Source organism: Mandrillus leucophaeus, unplaced genomic scaffold (assembly GCF_000951045.1).
Source record: "Mandrillus leucophaeus isolate KB7577 unplaced genomic scaffold, Mleu.le_1.0 Scaffold73, whole genome shotgun sequence".
NCBI classification, from domain to species: Eukaryota; Metazoa; Chordata; class Mammalia; order Primates; family Cercopithecidae; genus Mandrillus; species Mandrillus leucophaeus.
In genome coordinates this window covers 5238009-5261978 of record NW_012107919.1, presented here as the reverse complement: position 1 = coordinate 5261978, position 23970 = coordinate 5238009, and the positions used below count along the sequence as shown (strand labels likewise).

At 35.6% G+C, this 23970-nt stretch overlaps 1 protein-coding gene across 1 annotated transcript in view; it reads right to left on the bottom strand.

Moving 5' to 3' along the window:
• The window catches only part of LOC105528742, a 180858-nt gene that overhangs the window by 24103 nt on the left and 132785 nt on the right, over positions 1 to 23970 (bottom strand). The window contains exons 6-9 of the mRNA XM_011965615.1: positions 21982 to 22145; positions 18817 to 18942; positions 17038 to 17143; positions 5981 to 6129 (exon numbers count right to left, since the gene is read on the bottom strand). Of these exons, the coding sequence (XP_011821005.1) occupies positions 5981 to 6129; positions 17038 to 17143; positions 18817 to 18942; positions 21982 to 22145 (545 nt within the window). The remainder of the gene's footprint in view (positions 1 to 5980; positions 6130 to 17037; positions 17144 to 18816; positions 18943 to 21981; positions 22146 to 23970) is intronic.

Here is a 23970-nt window from a genome sequence, read left to right as displayed (position 1 = left end):
CAGGCAACCACCGATCTGCTTTCCCTTACTCTACAGTAGTTAGCATTTTCTAAATTATACATAAATTGAATCAAACAATGTGTACTTTTTTGTTTTATTTTCTACTTTCCTTCAGCATAATTACTTTGAGATTCAACTATATTGTTGAATATATCAAGAGTTTATTCCTTTTTATTACTGGGTATTCTATTGTATAGATTATCTGTTCACCTATGGATGGGATGGACATTTGAGTTATTTCTAGTTTTTTTTTCTGTAGGCTTTTAGAAATAAAGCTGCTAAGAACATTGATTGATTGATTGACACAGGGTCTCACTCTGTCACTCAGGGAGAAGTACAGTGGTGCAATCATGGCTCACTGCCACATCGACCTTCTGGGCTCAAACAATCCTCCTACCACAGCCTCCTGAGTAGCTGAGCCTACAGGGGCAGACCACCATGCTCAGATAATTTTTAATTTTTTAATTAAAAATTTTTAATTTTTTGTATAGACAGCATCTCACTATGTTGCCCAGGCTGGTCTCAAACTCCTGGTCTTAAGTAATCCCTCCCCCCTCAGCCTCCCAAAGTTCTGAGATTACATGTATGAGCCACTATGAACATTTATACATGAACAAACTATATATTCTTTGTATGGATGCATGCTTTCATTTTCTTTGCATAAATTTCTAGGAGTAGAATGGCTGGGTCATAAGGTAGATGAATGTTTAATATTTTAGGAAAGTATCAACTGTTTTCCAAAGTAACTAAACTATTTTATATTTCCACCAACTACTTATGAGAGTTCTAGTTGTCCCACATGCTCACCAATATTGGTATGGTCAATCTTTTAAGGATTAGACATTCTAACAAATATGTAGTGATGCTTCATTGTAAGTTTATTTGGCATTCTCCTAACGAATAATAGCGTTGAGCATATTTTCATATGCCAATTGTATGTCTGCCCTGTTAAAGTAACTCTCCAAATCATGTATCCCCTCATGTTTTCTTGAATTGTGTGTGTATGTATTTTGCAAATACATATGATTTGCAAATATTTGCACCTTGTGTGTGGCTTGTCTTTTCATTCTCTCTTCATTCACTGTCTTTCAGAGAATAGAAATTTTTAATATTGTTGAAGTGCAACTTGTCAATTTTTATTTTTGTGGATCATGCTTTTGGTGTCACATCTGAGAATATTTTGCCTAATGGAAGGTCACAAATAGTTTCTCCTATGCTTTAATCTAAAATACCTACAGTTTTAGGTTTTACACTTAGGTATATGATCATTTTGAGCTAATTATTGTCAAGTTATTCTTGCACTCCTGGGATAAACCCTACTTGTTCATGATACATCTTTTTATAAATTGTTGTATTCCATGTGCTAAAATCGTGTTAATAATTTTTTGCACTTACAGTCATGAGAGATACTGGTCTATGATTTTCTTTTCCTATAATATCTTTATCAAGTTTTGTGATCAGGATACTGCTGACCCCCTAGAATCAGATGGAAAGTATTCCTTCTTATTTCTTTTGTGGATAAGATTGTGTAGAGTTGGTATTAATTTTCCTAAAATGTTTGCAGAATTTCCTAGTGAAGCTAGTGAAGTAATATGGGTCTGGAGTTTTCTTTGTAGGAAGGTTTTCCATTTATTTAAGAGATGTAGGACTATTCAGGTTTCCCATTTTTTCTTGAGTAGGCATTGGTGGTTTGTGTCTTTTAAAGGAAATGGTCTTTATCACCCAAACGACAAATTTACTGGCACATAGTTGTTCAAAATATTCCGTTATCATCCCTTTAATAACTGCATGATATCTCTCATTGCTGATACAGGTAATCTGTGTCCTCTCTCTTTGTCTGAACAATCTGGCTAGAGATTTATTAGTTTTTTTTATCTTTTTAAAAAAATCCAGCTTTTAATTTCATTGGTTTTCTCTAATTTTTCTTCTATTTTATTGATTCCCACTCTTAACTTTCATTATCCCATTTCTTCTGCTTACTTTGTGTTTGACTGGCTCTTACAGTTTCTTAGAGTGGAAGCTGAAATCATTGATGTGATATCTTTCTTCTTTTCTTATACAGGCATTTATGTAACTTTCCCTCTGAAAACCTCAGCAGTGTTTCACAAATTTTAATATGTTGTATTTTCATTTTCATTCAGTTCAAAATACTTGCTAATTTCCATTTTAATGTCTTCTTTGATTCATGGGTTTGTTATAAATGTGTTCAAATATTTGGGGGCTTTGCAGAAAACTTTCTGCTATGTTTTAGTTTAATTCCATTATCATCAGAGAACACACTCTATATTACTTGAATTTTCTTATACTTATTTAAATTTGTTTCATAGCCATTATATAGACTATTTTGGTACATGCTATATACTTTAAAAAATGCCTCTTCTGCTGTTATTGAATGCATTTTTCTATAAATATCAATTAGGTAAATTTGGTCCGTAATGTTATTCTAGTCATCTATATCCTTACAGGTTTTTTTACTTGTTCTGTTAATTATGAAACAGGGTATTATTGTTGCTCACTAGAGTTTTAGATGTTTCTCTTTCTCCTGGCAATTCTATCAGCTTTCACTTCAGGTATTTTGAAGCTGTGTCATTTTTTAAAAATTAGAATCATTATGTTCTCTTGATAAATTAGCCCCTTAATCATCAGATGGCCCTATTTATCCCTAGTAATTTCCTTTCACTGAAGTCTACTTTATCTGATATTAATACATCCATTCTTACTTTCTTTGGATTAATTTTATCATTGTATATATTTTTCGTGAATTTACTTTTAACATATTTGTGTCTTTATATTTAAAGTTAATTTATTATAGGTAGCATATAGATGGATGTTGTATTTTATCTAATCTAACAATGTCTGATTTTTAAATGGGAAGTTTAGATTATTTATATTTCATGCAATTATTTATACACATGGCTTTAAGCCTACCATCTCGTTATTCATTTTCTATTTCTGTTCTTTCTTCCTCTTTTCCTCTTTGTCTTGATTTGGATTAATTATTTTTAATATTTCATTTTATTTACTTTTTTGACTTGTTAGCCATAACTGTCTATTATTTTAATGATTGTTTGGGTGATTATATACTTTTAACTTAACATAATCTACTTTCAGTTGATATCACATCATTTCACAAATAGTATAAAAAATCTTTCTTCCATTTCTCTCCTAGTGGCACCTATGTTATTTCCATCACACATTTTATTTCTACACATTATCTCCACAATATATTATTATTATTTACTATTGCTTTAAACAACCAATTCTCTTTTAAAGAGACAAAAATAATTAGCACTGTGGGGTTGTGGGTTTTTTTTGTTTTTGACACGCAGTCTTGCTCTGATACTCAGGTTGGAGTGTAGTGGTGTAATCATGGCTCACTATAGCCTCAACCTCCTGCCTCAGCCTCCCAAGTAACTGGAACTACAGCTGTGGACCTTCACTGAACCTGACTAATTTTTGTATTTTTGTAGGGATGGAATTCCAGCATGTCGCCCATGCTGGTCTCAAATTCCTGGGCTCAAGGGATCTGCCCGCCTCAGTATCCCAAAGTGCTGGAATTACAGGCATGAGCCACCATGTCAGGCCTAGTAGCATTGTTATATTACTTATGTAGTCACCATTGCCAATGCTCTATATTTCCATCTGGTATCATTTTTCTTCAGCCTGAAGGATGTTCTCTAACATTGCTTATCATGAAGATCTGCTGGTGATGAGTTCTTCAGTTTGTGAATATCTTAAGGTCTTTATATTGCCTTAAATTTTGAAAAACATTATCATTGGGAAAAGTTTTCTATATTAACAGGTTCCTCCCCACCTCCTCTTTTAGTATTCTAAAGATGTTCTTCCACTGTCTTCTTACTTGCATTGTTGCCAACAAGAAATCTGCTGTCAGCCTTATTTTAGATCCTCTTGTACATAATACGCCTTTTCTCTCTGCTTTTAAGATTTTCTCTTTATCACTAATTTTAAACAATTCTATTATAATGTGCCTTGGTTTTGTCTCTTCATGCTTCTTGTGCTTGGAATTTGTTGAGTTCCTTGAATCAGTGGGTTATAGCTCTCAGTTTTGCACATAGAAATTGTTCAGACACTATTTCCTCCAATATTTTTCTGTTCCTTGCTTTAACCTGTCAGAGACTATAAATACTCAGAAATGAGGCCATATGAAATTTTCTCACATCTCACTGATGCTCTGTTCTTTTTTTTTTTTTTTTTTTTAAGTATTTGTTTCCTCTCTGGTTTTCCTTGTGAATACTTTTGTTATCTTCTCAAGTTCACTGCTATTTTCTTCCACATTGTCTAATCTGGCATTAGCAATGTTTAGTATATTTTTTGTCTTATATATTGCAGTTTTCATCTCTTGAAATTTGAGTTTTTTTATATCTTCCGTGTATTTAGTTAACATGTTCAATCTTTCCTCCAGCTTCTTGAGTATAGAGAATACAGTTAAAATAACTCTTTTAATGTCCCATCTAGTAATTCTATCATCTGTGTCATTTTTGGGTCAGTTACAATTGATTGATTTTTCTCTTTAGTATAACTGTGGACTAAATGAGCTGAAGCATCTCTGGCTCCATGTTCCATGGTTTCGCATTGGCATTGGCATTGGCATTGCAAGTTCATGCTCAAAGTGTCTTTACAGAACTCATTCTGCTTCAGAAATCTTACTACCCAGTCTGTGTACAGCTCCATACCAAACTGAGACTTGCTTTAGGGTTGTCTGCCACTACTTAGGAACTATGTGTTTAGGACTCTATTAGCACTGGAGAGTTTGCATAATGCCAAGCTACCATCTTTCCCATCTGCCTGAGTTTTTCAAGTGATGTACCCTGCTCATCCACTAAGGTATCTGCTACCACACTTGGCACTCATTGGCAATTGTTTGACTGGACTTTAACTGACAGGCTGTGTAGTGTTGTGGCTAAGTGTCTACTTTCAGGTTATAGGGCCTGACTGCTTCGGTTTGCATTCCTGCCAAACCACTTAGTAGGTACGGCTTTGAGCAGGTGATTAACTTCTCTGTACCTCAGTTTCCTCACCTGTAAAGATAATAATGATACTCATCCTATCAGATTGTTGTACGGATAAAATTTGACAATGCAATTTAAGGATATGAGAATAGCATCTGGCTTAGACACTTTGTTGTTAGAGTAAGCGGTGCAGCCTGCATCTACACCTGGGAATTTGAGTCTGTAGATCACATTCTTAATCATTATATGATATCCTTATATCTGCTTTGCAGGTTAGAGAAAATTTCCCTTCTGTATTTATGGCTGGATCAACTTCTCTGATGATTTCAGCTTAAGCACATCCTAAGTGCCTATCTAGCCAGAAGTCATTGGTAATGGTTTTTTAAGTCCTGAAGTATGATAGAAATCATTTTTTTCAACACTAAGTGAAAACAAAATATCAAAACTAAAGACCAAGAAAAAAGAAAGTGATTAGAAAACAATACTTTGGGACTCTTGGAGATAAATCAACTTTCTTCCTTAATCTGTTTTCCTTTATTGTATCTTCCTAAATCAGAAAAAAAACAAATATGAAGGACACTTATGGTCCCTTACAAGCCAGCATTTTTTGGTCTCCGTGATTATTCTTTCACAGTTCAATATTTTATATTCAGAAGATGGAAAAATGGTTAAGAATACACACAAAAATTTAAGTTTGTTAATTAGCAATCAAAACAGATATAAAGAAATGAGTTATAATAATTATAGAGTAAAGCAGCAGTTTGTCTACAACATAGGTACATGTTGAAGGCCAACATTTCACCTTTTAAAATATTTTTAAAACACTACCAAACTAAGTGGCATACATTTTCAAGCTTACTTTAGATTCAGAAATTAATATTGTTATTATGAACACAAATATAAACATTGAATGAATATTCAATCCAAACCAGGAGGCATCACAATTGAACTGCTCAGAATTCTTGAAATTAGCATTTATTATCTTGAGCTAAATAACTCATAAGCATTACCTTTTCTGTAGGATTAATTTATATCCTTCTAGTGATGTTCCCTCAGCAGCCTTGACTCTGATAGGATGACCAATAGCCAGGCAGCCCTGAGTTATCGCTCGACTCAGGATCATTCCAGTCTTCCAATGAATAGAGAGGGGGAGAAAGGTCTAAATAAGTTAAAAGAACCAGAAAATTCAACAATGTGTCACAAATAGTGAGGTCATTATGCCTGGATAACCCTGGATATTAACAGTTGCTGAAAGTGAAACACTACCCACAACTTAGCAGTCAGCGAGCCCTGCTCAGAATCAGTAATCTTCTGTCCAACAAGGGTGGCATTTTACAGTTCAGTGCAAACTAAAACAGACCTTGATATCTTCATTTGTCTTTTTTTTTCTGTGCATATTTCACAGTGCAGCAATTTGGGGTCCATCACGTGTCACTTGCTGTAGTTATAACTACAGAGCTTACTGGAAATATGTACGCACAGAAAAAAAATAGTGCAGTGAACTGAAAAGACTGAAACAAATCCTTAACCTTTGTATTAATTTAAAGTTTTACTCTGGGTCTAAATATCATGGGTTAAACATTTTAAGGTGGTTTGTGAACTGCTTTTGTTTTAGATGTTAGGATTTCCTGCCAAGGAAATTAAAGGGGAGTATTGCTTGAAGGGCCATTTAACCATTTTCTTACTTAGTGAGTCAATACAACATTTTTTATAAGTGACAACCACAGAGAAATTTGTCTACATCTACTGGAGATTTATGGCACGTAAAATTCTCTCTTAACAGGTAAAAAGGTTTATTTTTAAAAGAAGAAGAGAGAGTTCAATCTTAAAGGATTTTCAGAATTGCTTCCTTTTTAGCATATACTTTATTTCTTGTGTTTGTAGTGTGGAAAAGAAACATGATGATGACTGATGACTTAGGAAAAATATTTCTTTAAAAAATTGGTTTTAATAAGCACTGAATGAAATCCTTGTTTGACCATGCTTGTCTACACAGAAAGAACTGCTTAGGGTGAGGAAAGGCAGCCATCATTTATTAAGCACTTTCTGTATACCAGACACCATGGTTGAACATCACACATGCTTTCTCATTTCACCTTCGCAGCAACTGTGCAAAACAGGTATGACTAACATCATTCATAGAAGAGAAAACAGTAGTTCAATGCAGCTAAGTAATTTTCCCAATGTCACACAAGAGATTTCAATTATTTAATAACTCCAAAACTATACTCTTTTGGTAGGCATTCCAATTATTTTTGAGGAGATTTTAGACAAGTATATGTTTTTGATTATCATGAAATTCTAGAAACAGATACTACGAAATTAAAGAATATGGGATCTGAGAATGGACCTTCTATAGCAACTAGTCCAACTTGTTTTCATAGAACACTAAGGCCTAGATAACATGTGTGACTTGTCTGCTGTCATACAGCTATTCAGTGGCAGGGCTGAGACTAAAACACTTCCATTATGCTCACAGGTAAGTCAAATATTGAGGAGTGTTTTATATTACAATGAAAGTTCTGAAGTCAAAGAGACCAAGAATCTTTCCTCTGCCATTACTAACCTTAGTTTCTTCAGCTGTATAATAAAAATCTGCACAGTTATTATAACATTAAATGAAATAATAAATGTGAATAAAGTACCTAATGTAATGTCTGACATATAGTATTCAACTAAGTGGAGATATTATTATTAAATCAGAAACAAAATACCATGTAAAAAGGGCAAATAGTTAACATAGCCTCCAGCTGGAAATCCAGATTTCAGGAATAGCTCATGTAAACTTACTATGCTTTGACACATGAAATAAATAATATGTCTTAGTACCTTTGTGTCTTAATTATTCTACATGTTCTTTTTTAACTTTTAAAGGACAATAGCTAAGGGCAATTCAAAATTTCATTTGAGAAAATAGTGTCAATCTTCCCCTGCCCCCAGCAAACCTCACTGGGTGACTTCACATTCACTGGAGTGCTAAGAAGTAGCAAAATTGTCTGTGATGAGGGGGCAAAGGGAGATACAGGAAGGATAATTGTGAACTGCACCATCTCTTTTCAACATAAATACATATTTACAAAATGTACTACAGTAGTAAGATGAAAGAAAAGGACAATTCTATGTTCTTCTATAAGTCATATGCAATAGTACAATAAATAATAAGTGAAAAAGATTAAATATTACCAACACACAGGAACAAAATGTGTTAGGCACTGTTCATGTTTATACTCAGGGATTTCTTTTAAAACAATGTCCTTGCTAAGATGATATGCAAAGCTGGTATATGTTGGTAATCTACCAGGCAGGAAAGCTGAGGGTTAAAATTCAAAATGAAGATCTAGGAGTAGAAGCATATTCAGACAAATCTCATGAAAATAATGAGTCTGTGGACTACAGACAAATTCTATGCTTGGTTTAAATATACTGTGAGGTATAAACTAATGAGCAGCATGTCTGATAGTGAACTGAATGCTCACTTGAGAATCTACATAAGTCCTGTGGGCTAGGCAATACCAACAGCAGAGATAGCATTTATAACAGCCAACAATTTATCACGCTTTCACTTCTATGCTCGCATGCATGAGAGCACTGGGTGCCAGCAAGTGCGGTGAGCCAGCAAGCAAGGGGAGGTCACTCAGGGAAAACAGACACTCAGGTACCTTGGTGATCAGCCACACACTGGCTGCAGGCCAAAGGATCGATGGCGCTATTTGACTCCTGCTGCTTGCTTCACTGCCTGAGAAACTCCACTTTCCAATGGAAACAGAGGCATGAAGGACAATATTGGGATCTACCTATATCATGAGAAGAAGTATGCATTTTTAACTCATAGTCTAAGAGTTAAACTCTTCAACACACTTAACCAAAATAAGTTATCCTAGAACATTATTTATTCTGATTGATACCTCTTTTCAAAAAGTAGCATGCAATCCCCTTTAATTCAATTCAATCAAGAGTTGTTGAGCACCGACTCTAACATGCAAGACCCTATGCTGTGTGGTGTGGAATATTATAAAATATTTTTTCCTGACCCAAAGAAACATACAACAGAGTACAAGCAATTTCTCTCTCTCTCTCCCCACTCACCTTTCATGATAAGCTCCATATGAACGATTAAATAGTAGTATTACAGGCATGAAAAAATGGTACGCTCATTTCCGCTGGAGTAACCTAAAGGTGGAGCATCTTGGAAGACGTAACAGGTAAAGTAGGCCTTGAAGGATGGGGACAATTTGACAGGAATAATAAAGAATAAAAAGGTATTCCAAGTAAAGGCAAGGAAGCTTAATCAATGAGTCTTAGGATTCGCAGGTAGACTCAAAAAGTAAATTTGCCCAAACTGTAGAAAGTGTCAAGTGTAAAGCTATGGAGTCAGGTGGACAGTAGGGAGCCAGTGAAAGCTTTCTTTCTTTTTTTTTTCTTTCTTTATACTTTAAGTTCTGGGGTACATGTGCAGAACATGCAGGTTTGTTACATAGGTACACATGCCATGGTGTTTTGCTGCACCCATCAACCTGTCATCTACATTAGGTATTTCTCCTAATGCTAACCCTCTCTAGCCCCCCACCCCCCAACAGGCCCCAGTATGTGATGTTCCCCTCCCTGTGTCCCTGTGTTCTCATTGTTCAACTTTCCTTGTGAGTGAGAACATGTGGTGTTCGGTTTTCTGTTCTTGTGTTAGTTTGCTGAGAATGATGGCTTCCAGCTTCATCCATGTCCCTGCAAAGGACATGAACTCATCCTTTTTTATGGCTGCATAGTATTCCATGGTGTACATGTGCTACATTTTCTTTATCCAGTCTATCATTGATGGGCATTTGGGTTAGTTCCAAGTTTTTGCTATTGTGAACAGTGTTGCAATAAACATACGTGTGCATGTGTCTTTATAGTAGAATGATTTATAGTCCTTTGGTTATATATCCAGTAATGGGATTGCTGGGTCAAATGGCATTTCTGATTCTAGATCCTTGAGGAATCGCCACACTGTCTTCCACAATGATTGAACTAATTTACACTCCCACCAACAGTGTAAAAGTGTTCCTATTTCTCCACATCCTCTCCAGCATCTGTTGTTTCCTGACTTTTTAATAATCAAAACTATCTCGCTAACAGCAGACTTTAGTAAGGTTGATCTGGTAAAGGTAGAGGATAACAGACTGTAGAATGAAGACATCAAAGGCAGGGAAAATAGCTGGGAGTTCATACAATCTCCTAAGAATAAAGAAATATGAGCTGAGACTTTAGAGAGAGTTGTGGGGATGGACAGGGGGTACTGAAGGGGGAGACTTTGCACCCGTTTCTCCTGTGTTCCTTATCAGATTACATATGCCAAAGGTGTTGTGCACCTTCTATTCTAGCATTGCTCACTTAGACCTGATTGTCAAATTAGTAGGCACTCACATCACTTGTAGGAATTCTATTACTTCATACTTAATAAATTTTATCTCCTAAATTATATGATCACTTTCACTGAGTAATTATTCTAGGTTTTTTAGTACCAATATTTATTTGTGTATGCTTACAGGAATATACCAATTTATATTTAAAACTCAATAAATGATGTTGCTTTAATAACAATTTATTTCCTAACACTAAAACATCCATTCTATATCTGCGCTAATGCTAGATATTTGTTGAATACCAAATTATTTTTTAAAATGCATAAATTCAATGATGATTTAAAACAAAAAATGTTACAAGTGTAATCAGGCACTATCATAAAGATAAAACTAATATATGTGGTAATTATTCTATAATGAAAGTCACTTCTCAAGAGAAGAAAACGTCATATGACTCCTACATGTGAAAATGAAATTTTAAAAAATATAGCAACACCACCACATAAGCAGATTTGACTTACAGTGCTTACAGTGCCTGGATTCTGGCGGGGAATCCCCACAGTTTCTGAACAATGATAAACTACGTTGTACTAATCCGTTCGCCACAGGACTCAGCATTTAAAGTAGCAGTCTTACTCAACCTCCTAACTCCAAGTTGCCATCACACTCAAAACTCCCCTCTGCAACTGGGCAGAAGATTGTTTTGACTGAAATTAGTCAGACAGAAGAACCATACAGCCAACTGCTTCTTTGTACAGCACCTGCTGCCAGCGCCTACATTCTTGTTATCTCCACAACATGGTTTAATCTTTTAACAGTTGGCTTATTGGTGAAGAGTGAAGGGGTCCTTTGTCTCTGCCTTGGGCTGGCACCCAGTATTAACACCATGCTGTTCTTCAAGAGATATTTTGCTGGACAGTTCCCAAGTGATTCCACATAGAGCAGACACAGCAAGGCCCACTAACTCAGCTTTATTTTGTATTATTAAAAAAAAAAAGATTCCTGCCAAGTCTGGTGTTCTGATATCCTTAAAACTGACAATGGCCATTACATTTTTCTTCTGTGACTTCACTTTTTAAATTAATTTGATAGCTTAGTTTTAGACCAAACGAGGGTGGGAAGTTAAGAACTATGAAAGCTGGGATTTGAGAAAAAAAAAGTGTTCTGACAATCTACAACGTAACATGCCGTGTGTGTGTGTGTGTGTGTGCCCATGTACACACATGCACGTGCACATGTGTATAAGAACATTTAGATTGAGACTGGTATCTAAATGCATACTATCATATATGTCATTAAAACCATTTTTAAGTCTTATTGAGAATCAAAAAAATTCTCTTTTATTCTTTTAAATACTTATACACATAGGTCCTTTAAGTGACCATTATAATTTTGCTTGTCTGAATAAACAGTGCTGATGTAGAAGCAGTCAATGATAAAGCAATGCATATACATGCTGGGTCAGTTAAAACGTGTTTAATTATTTTTCCCAAATAGCTAATGAAGGTGGAGTAGCCTTAAATATTCTTGTGCAAATTCAAAATAAGAAAAGAACCACTTATGATCTTCTCTTGCACATCTACTAAGAAACAGAACACAAGACAATGAAATATTTCTTGAAAGAAGTTCATAGAGCACAACCCTCATTTTGAACAAATTGTTTATTCTATTGCAAATAAATTTTACATGATGTTCACTTTTGATAATGCATTTAGGGTCAATTTGAATAATTTCACACTTAAGTTAAAATCACAGCTAATTAAAGAAAATGTTATAAAATCTCTTTCCTCATGTAATTTCTGTTCTCTCTTATTGTTTCTATGTTCTAACTTTATAGCTGACCAATCCACCCACTTCTACGGCCAACAAATGGAAAGAGCTGAGAGTAGAAAACATCAGCAAGGCAAAATTACGCAGTTAAACAAGGCAAAATATCTAAGATCTAGTTTGTCTGAAAATAAGAGAAGGACTTAGGCTTTTAATTCAAGTCCTGTGTCCTATGTTAATGGCAATCCATTCAAAATTCTAACTAGAATTTTGTATTTGCTTCAGTACATAAATAATTTATACAAAATATCATTTTCAATGACTTGCTCTCCAAAGAAATAGAACAGCAAAGAGTTGTTTGTCATTTCCCAGACTCCTTTGTGGCAAAAAGAATAATGCCAGAATAATACAGTACTTCAGTAATTATGAATGCATTCTACTAGCATCCATAACTACTGAACTTACAAGCTAAATTGTAACAAGTATACCATAATTCCAAAATTATAACTTGATGTTTTTCTTGCCATTTCCATACAGAAGATTGTCACTAATGTCCTGCTGATGTCTGCGAAGCCATGTACTGAAAGGCTAGAATTAAAATAAGTTTCCTTTTGATTCTGGCAGAATATATGACCTGCCAAACATTGGAGTCCATTTTTCTGCTGTATTTTTCCATAACCAGGCATTCCTCAAACTGTTCTTCTCATGAAATATCTCCTTTGATATTAACTACCATGAAGTTTAAATCTCATCCATTTCAAAGAAACATCTAGTTTGACTGCCATCAAACTGAGTCAATCCAAAAATGTTGCCAATTTAAGTAGCAACAGAGAGATGCTGAAAAATGTATTTGCCAAATTGTCAATGTGTAGTAGATTCCAAATCTGTTTTTGAAATGGATAAAAGAGCAACAGGTTGTAATTGTCAGGGTTATATCTGACTCCCACATTGAAAATGGGGATTATACGTTCCAAATTTTTCTCTGTAGGAAAGGTTCTACTTGTCAATAACAGATTTAAAAGAACAGTCAGGGGCTAGGCACTGATATCTCTATCTTAAGCCAATTTTAAAACATATGCATCAAGAATATCGGCTTTGCCTCCCTTCTCTCAACCCCTGTTGTAATCCTCTTAGTGTGTTCTTTACCTCAATGAGCAGCAAGATTCTACAATAAAATGCCCTGCAGATATCCGTCACCTCTGCCTGAATCCATCTTTAAAAGTGCTCCTTTTCCGGTTATTAAATTACTATTCCCAATGCACTGATCACCACTCTGTAAATAATTGGAGACATTTTTCTGAAGGATTTTAAAGGTTTCAGCTATGGAGGAGCTGTTTGTCTTTGAAAGCTTCTCTTTACTAGCCAATTTATCAAATTTTTGCTTTCTTACACTACTATTTTTGTTGAACTAAAATTTTTAAAAACTCAAAATGCCATAACATATAAACATTTACTTGAGAGAGTGTTTTCTCATTTTCACTAAATCATTAAAACCATTAAATAATGATAAAATAACTGTAGACTGTTATTCTGTCATTTTTCAACATTTTAGAAAATAGAGTTATCTTGTTATAGTTATCCCACTTTGACATAAAAGCAAAGAGAAAAGCCTCCTTTGAGGTCCTTTTCTCTGATATCTCTTTGCTATCCAATTGTTTTTTAGGTTTGAGTTAGTCTCTGAATTAGTTAATTGACTAGTAAATTTAATTCAGGTCAGCTAACTGAATATCTAGATATTGCAGCAGAGACGGGGATGATCAGGATACTCTTTGCCTTTGAGAAATTTTCAATTTAGCAGGGAGGATAAGACAAGAACCTCCTGAGTTATCTTCCTAATATGAAGATCAGATTACATCTTGCCTCTGCTCAAATATTTTCGATGGTTCCTTGCTTTCTAGAGAAAATCCAGAATTCCCTAATATCGAATTAAGACCCTTCATGATCTGATCCTAACATCCCCAATAGAGCCTACCATTCTCCCCCATCTACGCTGATGTAACCCGAAATATGATCAGACTTGGAGCCTAGCTGATTTTGAGCCATTCAAGAAATTGTAAGAGGAACAGCATCTAGTTCAACATCATTGTAAATGGCTCAGAAGGGAAACATCATACCTGGTTTGGAAATGGGGTTGGACTACAGAAAGATTTCATGAAGCAGTCACAAACCAGATAGGGCTAGAATGATGGGCAAGATTTTTTTTTTTTGAGACAGAGTCTCGCCTCACTACAACCTCTGCTTCCCGGGTTCAAGGGATTCTCCTCCCTCAGCCTCCCGTGTAGCTGGGACCACAGGCACGCGCCACCACACCCAGCTAATTTTTGTATTTTTAGTAGAGTTGGGGTTTCATCATGTTGGCCAGGATGGTCTCGATCTCTTGACCTCATGATCCACCCTCCTCGGCCTCCCAAAGTTCTTGAATTACAGGTGTGAGCCACTGCACCTGGCTGATGGGCAGGATTTTAATAGCCTTTACTGAATACACCAAACTCTGTGCTAGGATATGGCACAAGGGTGACAGAGAAGGCTGGGTGTGGTAACAAGGAAAGGTGGAATACTAGTCAAAGAGGTCCACATGTGCATAACAACAGAAATCATGGAGTGCTTTCAGAAAAAAGCAAATAACAATCTGGCTTGGCTAACACACAAAGACCATATTAGAGAATATTCAGCCTTGAAAGATAGGTTATGGCTAACTAAGCAAACAAAAAAATACATTCATCAAATATGTATTGTGCATTTTCCCTACATTCAAGACTTTGCGTTCGTGCTTAGGAACACAAAGACAAGTAAGACAACGCCTGTACCCAGAGAATCCTCAGTTTAGTGGAGGAAAAACATAAAAGCAAATACCTATACCAAAACACAAACTCAACAACAATTTTCAAAGGAAGATGAGTCCTGAGAAAACAAAATAAAGATTAATTCTTTCCAGAGTATCTAAGAAGGGTTTCTGGAAGAAGCAGTTGAGTAAAGCCTTAAGAAGCAAGCAATGGTAATGGTTGGGGGTATATCCCAGGCAAAAAACAACACAAACCATGGCACAAGTATATGAAAGTGGAAAGCATGTTCTACTTCACAATTGATTAACTCTGACTGTAATGTAGAGTATACAGAGCAAGAGGAGAAAATTGGAAAGGTAAGTTGAGAGTGGAGGTAGATTAGAAGAGAATCATGGAGATCAATGAAGTCCAGATGAAAATTTGGAAAGTCAAAAGGCAACAGCCAGGCATACATGTGTTTTTTTGTTTTGTTTTGTTTTGTTTTTTGTTTGTTTGTTTGTTTTTGAGACAGAGTCTCGCTCTGTCACCCAGGCTGGAGTGCAGTGACGTGCTCTCAGCTCATGGCAAGCTCCACCTCCTGGGTTCATGCCATTCTCCTGGGTTCATGCCATTCTCCTGCCTCAGCCTCCCGAGTATCTGGGACTACAGGTGCCTGCCACCACGTCTGGCTAATTTTTTTGTATTTTTAGTAGAGATGGGGTTTCACCGTGTTAGCCAGGAAGGTCTCGATCTCCTGACCTCATGATCCGCCCGCCTCGCCCTCCCACAGTGCTGGGATTACAGGCGTGAGCCACCGCGTCAAGCCCATACATGTGTTTTGAACAGGAAAATAATGCTACAGCAAAAACTTAACAAGGAATACCAACAGGATCAGATCTACAGCAAATAAATCTTAATGTCAGATGAAGGAAAAATACAAAATACAAAATACATTAATGAGTACATCATTCTAGTTACTTTAATTTTCTAAATTTTCTCACAACCAGGCAGAAGTAGAAATATCTGATTCTATTTTTATAAGTATAGTTATTTAGATCCATATGCTCCTTGAAGCAATCAATATTTTCAGTTTAAATTTGGACATAATTGAGAAACTGAATGGGTAGCATAAAGAAATTTTAAAAGAGCAAGTTGGGGCAATGTGTCTCTTGCATTGACTCTTAGAAATACAGGGCCCAGTTGATAGGAAGTCCTACTTTCTTTGGACTGCTCTGTCTCCGTAAGTGACTTTTGATTTTGATTTCACATGTTAAAAAATTAAAGTTTACACTGCTAAAATGAGCAACAATCATACACAGAGTTTGCCAGCTAAGAAAAACAAAATAATTATTCCTTCTTTGGAGATAGATTTAAAATGCCTTTCATAACTGAGCTAGAGGAAAAAAAAAATCTTCTTTACTGGAAGGATAAATTTCTAAGTGTAAACTGATATGGACCTTTGGGATTGGGTTGCCATGAGTTAGGTTTCCTAAACAACTTGTGTTCCTTAGATACATTGACCTACAGAGCAAATAGATCAGATCCTAAACTATAGAGATAGCAGCCATCTTAAAGACTTCCTTAAATAACTCCAACTTATTATTATAGCTATTAATAGTACAAAGAAAATATGCCAAACAACAGGGCTTAAATACATAAATCAGGTATAAGGTTTTCAGGTAGGAATTATATATAGTGCTTTCTGTTTTGAAGTGCCTGGTTAATTAACAGGAAGTAAAGAATAACACCTGCCCCAACATTTGTAAAAATAAGTTATAGTTTAAAAAACTGTAATATAATTTATAGTTTTAAAAAAACTGTCACAGTCCGGGCGCGGTGGCTCATGCCTGTAATCACAGCAATATGGGAGGCCAAGGTGGACGGATCACTTGAAGTCAGGAGTTCGAGACCAGCCTGGCCAACATGGCAAAATGGCCAACATGGCCCATCTCTACTAAAAGTACAAAAATTAGCCAGGCACAGTCCCAGCTACCTGAGAGGCTGAGGCAGGAGGATCGCTTGAACCCAGGACGCAGAGGTTGCAGTGAGCTGAGATCACGCCACTGCATTCCACCCTGGGCAACAGAGCAAGACTCCATCTCAGGGAAAAAAAAAACCTGTTACAAATACCCATTATATGTTGGCTGAGTATCCAACGCATAAAGTGCACCTTTTAAAGTAGGAGAACTAAAATCTGACCTTGTTCTGTAGAAAATGGTTCTCCAAGTCCACCTTTTCAAACTGGTCAGGTATCTGTTGACTGGTACAGTTGAAATTAATTGGAAATCCCTCACAAACTTCCCAACTAAGAAGAGTAAAATATGTAATTATTTGTATTAGAATAATATGCATTTAATTACAATACCCTTTACTCTTTATACTCTTTTCTCTTTACATATACACTATTACTAATAACTTATACCTCAAATCTTGCCTGGAAAGCACCAGCAGTCATTGGGGAAGAAAGCTGTTATTTAAACAACTACCAATGCGTATGTCCCTCTAGACATATTTAGCAATAGGTTGTCACTGGCTGGACTCAGTGATCTCATCAGACTGCTTTTGGTTCTCTGTATATGCCTTCTACTTCAGCATTTTCAACTGTTTATTAAAAAGAGCTATAATTTGTTAAATTATAAGATTGTTAAAGCTAGATGGGACCTTACAGATAGATTACTTAATCCAAAATAGTATCAGGATCTGCTGCGGTGTCCAATATGGTAGTCACTAGCTACCTATTCCTATTTAAATTTAAATTAATTTACTTGAACAAAATTTAAAATGCAGTTTTACATTCACACTAGTCACATTTCAAATGCTCAGTAGTCACAAAGTGTGTGTCCGTCATCACAGAAAGTTTTATCGGATGGCACTAAATAGTGGCTAAGCACTCAGGTACTTAAGACAAATGATCTGGGTTAGAATCCTGACTCTACCATGTACCAGCTGTGTGACTTTGGACAAATTACTTCTCTTTTAGTGCCTTGGTTTCTGTCTCTGAGAAATGGAGTAAGAGTAGAGTAATACGGAATAATAGGAGTAAGATAATTATGAGAATTAAATCAGTCCTTACCCAATTAATTTGTAACTGTGCCTGGCCTATGGTCAACACTCAGTAAAAGCCAGTTTGTATTATTCGCCGATAAGAAACCAACACCAGGCTGGGCGCGGTGGCTCACGCCTGTAATCCCAGCACTTTGGGAGGCAGAGGCGGGTGGATCACGAGGTCAGGAGATCGAGACCATCCTGGCTAACACGATGAAACCCCGTCTCCACTAAAAAAAATACAAAAAATTAGCCGGGCATGGTGGCGGGCGCCTGTAGTCCCAGCTACTTGGGAGGCTGAGGCAGGAGAATGGTGTGAACCCGGGAGGCTGAGCTTGCAGTGAGCCGAGAGCATGCCACTGCACTCCAGCCCGGGCGACAGAGGGAGACTCCATCCCCACCCCGCAAAAAAAAAAAAAAAAAAAAAAAAAAGAAACCAGCTCCTGGACAATCATGAGCAGAGACGAAGCAAAGAGCCTCCTTAGATCTTCTAACTCCTACTCTTCACTGCCCCAACAAGTCCCCAGAACGTTGCTTTTGTTTTAAATGTACCATCATCAGATAAGAAATTTAAATGTGAACACTCATACAAAGAACATATTTTATATTTTAATGATTCCATTTTAAATGATTAATTTAGAAATAATCACTAAAAACGGCTTTTACGTTTCAAACAAAATTGCTGTTTCTGCAAAGCAGAAACTATGCTTTGCTCATGGCCCCATATGGTTTTCTAAAACTAGGGGAAGTTAACAAGTCTTTTAGGCACTACCTCATTATACCATTAAATAAATCAATAAAAGAAACAATTCTTATTTAAGATAACTGAAAAAGCATCTTTTAGTGTTTCGAATCTCTTACTCTGAAAAATCCTGAATTAAGTGGTTTGGATTACTTTAACCAGATCTTTAACAAGATTACTTGTTAATTTACTTGCCACATCCAGGTAGCAGAACAGCATTAGGATCCAAAAAGGTCTTATATGCAACCATGATGTCACCTCTGGCAAATGCACTCACTCGGTCAAAGGTCAAACCCAAAGCAAGGTTTAGTGGAGATCTGAAAAATGGAAAAAACATCAAAACTATCTTCAGAATTATACATACATTGAAATTTGAGCACAAATAAACAATAAAATACACATTATCAGTGTCTAATAAAATTCAGAAATAAGTGGGTTTCCTATCATATAGCACTATTGTTGGTATTCTATACTAACACCTGAAATGTATACTTCAGTTTATTTAGCTGATTTATAATATGCCAAAATAGTTTCAACATATGTAATTTTAAAAATAATAATTGCAATAATTAAAGCCAAGTAGTTACGAAAAACAATCGTCATTCATATAATGTTCATTTTTCATGTATAACAGTAATCGAATACATCTATAGTAATCTTGGGAGCTGATAATTAAATGAATTATTAATATTTGGCCACAAACAACAATTTTTGTGAGCTCACTAAATGCTACGCTGATTTGGTTTTCATATTACATATTGTTAGGCACACTTTTAAGTGAATTTGGAAATTAAAATCAAAAACAGATTTTAAACGAAAACAATGGCCACTATTGTACACTATCAGCCATTTTTCTATAAATAGCTTAAGACTTGCTATTTATCTCTAGAATTAAAAATTGACGACATCACCTGTGTAGTCTTGTTACCAAAAATATTTAAATTGAATCTAATTATGAGAAAACACTCAGACAAACCCAGAATGTGGGACATTCTACAAGAAAAGTGCCTGGACTCTTGAAAAATAAATTAATGTCATGCAAAACAAAACAAAAGATTAAAAGAATATTCTAGATTAAAGACAACTAAAGAAAATAACTAATATAATACAAGGAAGTGTATTTGGATACTAGATTACAAAGAGCTCTAAAGCATATTTTGGTTAGCTTGAATAGAGAGTATATATTAGAGGATATTACATCACTGTTGATTGTGTTAGATATTATAATGTGGTGACACATAATTCTTCTTCAGTTATGTGACCTGAAGCATTTAGGAGTGAAATTTTAATGTCTGGAATTGCTTTCAAGCCGCTCAAGAGGGAGAGAGAGATGGGAGATATAACAGGTAAAACAAACGTGGCAAACTCTTTAAATTAGTGAATCTAGATGAAAGATATATACAGGAGCTCATTGCACTATTTTTTCAAGTTTCCTTAGATTTAAATTTTTTCAAAATAAAAATTTGAAGGAAAAATAAAGTATTCAAAATAGAAGCGGACATTGGCAAAAATCATCTTTTACAAATGAGTAGCTTGACCCCTTCAAATCAACATAAATTAGACACAGTAGAATTACTTACTGAAAATGAAAACCATTTACTTAGTATGTATTGCACGTTTTCTCAACATATTTCAAACTAGATGGCAATAACTTTTTAGACATATACATTTTAAATATTCCCATGGTAGCAAAATGCTGTAATGGTCTCCTGGTGTTTTATGTTGGATTGGAAATCAAAAAAAAAAAAAAAAATACATTAAACTGTTAAAATCATACTGAAATACAAATAAATATATGCACCGGTAAATTTCTCTGACAACAATTCTCAGCTGATTTTTAGAATATCTCAGATTTTTTTGCATTTTACCAGTTATTCCACAAATATGATCCAATTAGCTAAAAACAAATGTTTAATATTATTAAAACGCTGCATTATAGCAAACATCATTAAAAGTATCAAAATTAGTGAGTCATTAATTTCACTTTGACAATAATATTAAAAAGAAATAATAATGACACATTTTATTAAAGCCTATCCTTGTAATAGGAAGGGCTTACTCGATTATTCAAGAATTCTTGCCACTTTAAAATTCATCAGTTTTTATCATTGTAAAAACAACTCTACTTATAATGCAATTAAATTGTATTTTGAAATTTATCTATGGACAAAAACTTACCATTCCTTAGAGATTTTTTAATTATCTAAATTACACAGCCTAAGAAATCATCAAGCATTTTAATTTTACTGGGACAGACGAAATAAAATTTTGTAACATGCGACCCACAACTTATTCTAGCAACTTCTTCCAAAACCTTGATGGATTTCTGAGTACATTTGTTTCTGTATTTGAAATTTTAACTATTTGAATATATAGCAAATCCAACAGCCCTTGCTTTGCTAAGATTTAGGTTTATTCATGCTATTTTCATTATAGTTAATATATGATCAGTTATACTCTATATGAAAAATTATTTTCCCTTATTCTGTCCTACAGATAACAAGCTAAAAAAAAATTAAAAATAGGCAGAAAAGTGTGTTTAAGTTTCCTGACAAGCAGTTTCAGAGTTCATCTGGATGTGTTCTGTCAAAATATGCATAAATTTTCTAGATACTGAACACAACAGCCCAGCTCATCACTGCCTATATACTGCAGCCTTTTTCTTTCTTCAGAAACACAGATAATTTTATGCAGGAATTTACCAATCTACAAAAATTTACACAATGCTCAGCAATAACCAGTAATTATTGTGGGATAATGTAAGGTGCTTTTGAGGAATATAACTTTGATAGGATAGGGCTTATAAGCTTTACCAATTTATCTTTAGCCGTCCTGTCATTGGTGCTTAAAAGGTTAAGACTTTATTTGTGAAAACATAGAGAGATAGTGGGGAATCATGTTGTCTACAGCTTCATAAATCTTGCTTAAGATCCTTTTCAATTACCATCCATTTCTCCTTTAAAAAGGGACAAAAAAAATAGAGGAGTGGAAGCAGGTCAGGGCAGTGTGCGACAATGACAGTGTGATGGGCTTGGGCCCCCCGTGGCGTTTCCATCTGCTATCATTAAGGTGACTACTCAGACATGAACAAATCCCTCTTGCTGTGCTGACAGGCAGACTTCAAAAACTATGACAAGGCATTAAGACAGAAAGTCACAGAGAGAGAGAGACAGAGAAAGAGAAAGAGATGTCATATTCCACAAACAATACTGCCTTGCAAAAACACCTCTGAAATTTTATTGGAATTCAAAGTAAAAAATCTTTCATAAAGGGTGCTACTTGACTTCTCAAATCCCCTTTCAAATTAGCTCACCCCTGGAAAGATTGAGGACAGAAAACAAATCCTTTGCTCCTACCTGTATGCTCTACCATAAGAGACCCAAATTTTTTGCTCATTCTTCAGCAAAAGTGGATTCTTAATTTCTTGGCCATTCTCATCAAAAAGCCGCATTGAGGAAAAATTGAGGCCTGGTGGGTTGATGGAAGAACCTCGAAGCCTTTGATGAATCTTGAGAAGTAACTGGTTGGGGGTGGGGGCGCAGAGGGGACAGAAGAGAATAAATAACCCGAAATGGGAACATCTGTAATAAACTGTCTCTACTCTGTAACAAATGAAGTCCAAACAAATGATAATTAAATTCATATAGAATGTTAAAAGAAGTGTGAAATGACAGCAATGTTTAGCTCAGTGTAAAGTAACAAAATGAGCATGGGCTTTTAACCAGCAGGGGGTGCCACAGGCTTGTGATTGAGCTCTGACCCTTTGGCACAGGGACTGAAAGCAGATGTGACAGTCTTACAGAAAGAGCATTTAGCTTCTACACATGGTAACGGTCCTCTTTGATAAGGGTTATGCTTTTCTTGTCTGAGCTACACATTTTGTTAGGGGCCATCCAGACCACGTTCAAGTTTTACAATCACCAAGCTCCCTGTTCCCAGCAAATCTCAGGTAAGTAATAGTAGGACAATTGCCAAAATTAAAATCACTTTTAGCCTAAGTTGGTTCAGTTAGAAAGATCTCTCCCTAGATGCATTTTAATTAGGAACCCTGAAATAGCTTGTGGACATCTTCAATAATGAATGTTTTTAAGTTGTGAGTAAGACATCATTAAAGTGTGAAGTATGAAAAGCTGTCATTTAATATTTAAAATAATAGCATTGTCAGTGTTTGCTTCTATCTTGCATTTAGAGTCTCTAAATTATCGAGATATTTCTAATTTAGGGCAAATTTCAACTATAAAGTAAATCTAACAGAACTGTGCTGCATATGGTATTTGAAAAGACATTTTTCATTATCCTCTGTCACCTTTGTTTAAGTGTTTCGGCCTCTGCTCTTCCCTGCTCTGCACTCCACCCTATCCATCACTCTTCCCCCAGCCTTCTGTCACGGGCTTCCTTTTCATCTGTCCCTTGTCAGTTCTTGTGTTTCTCGATTTCTTGTTAATCTGTAATCCCTGCAGGGATGTGGATATAGCTGTGGTCTTTTCTGGCCTAACTGCAGTTCAGGGTCCTTTATTTTCTTTTCTTTTTTGCTCCTCTATTAATTCCCATTGAGGGTATATTGAGAAGTGCTAAAGGCTGAGGCTTAGAGGAAAGAAGGGAAAGTCACAGGTCTGCCATATATCTCAGGTGTCTCACGATTGGCTGTAAACTCGACTGAGCAAATATTTCCCTTGACCAGAAACTACATGTATAGGACCTAAGAATTAGGTTTTGTCCCAATTAGAGATACATAATAGTGTCTCCAATTTAGTGTTTTCATTAGCTGAAGATTTTTAGTCTTGAGCATTAGAAAGGCATTAATAGTTCTCATCCAGCATAGCCAATTCCTTTGAACTAAAAATGATCATTACTCTCCTCTTTAGGTGTATGAGAGGCAAAGGTGTCAGAACAGTAAAAATCTATATTGCCTTGGTTATTTTTCCATTGAAATGGCAAACATATTTTGAAATCTACAGATTGTATTTCTAAAGCCCAACATTTATTTTTGTGTTGTTTCAGCCCTTGAGCTTATTTTTGTTGCTTTGCTATTATTTCAGAAAACATGTTATGCTGATCATTTTTTAAATCACAGAGATTTTGCTTTACAGGCACCACCTTTTTATAAAGGGGAATGATACAAAAGATTTAAGGCCTGATCCAGGAAAGAAATGTGTGTACAAAGAAGAGGGATGCGAGGTAGACATGCGATGTCAGCACCTGACCACTTAACCAAATTCACTTTCACAGGAGTTGCATTGCAATCTCTATTTTCTCAAGTTGGTGACAGACTGCATTTTAGGTGTTCAAAGATGAGCATTCAACAGTCTACAGGAGGTAAGGGCCTCTGTGCCCCTCATCTTTAG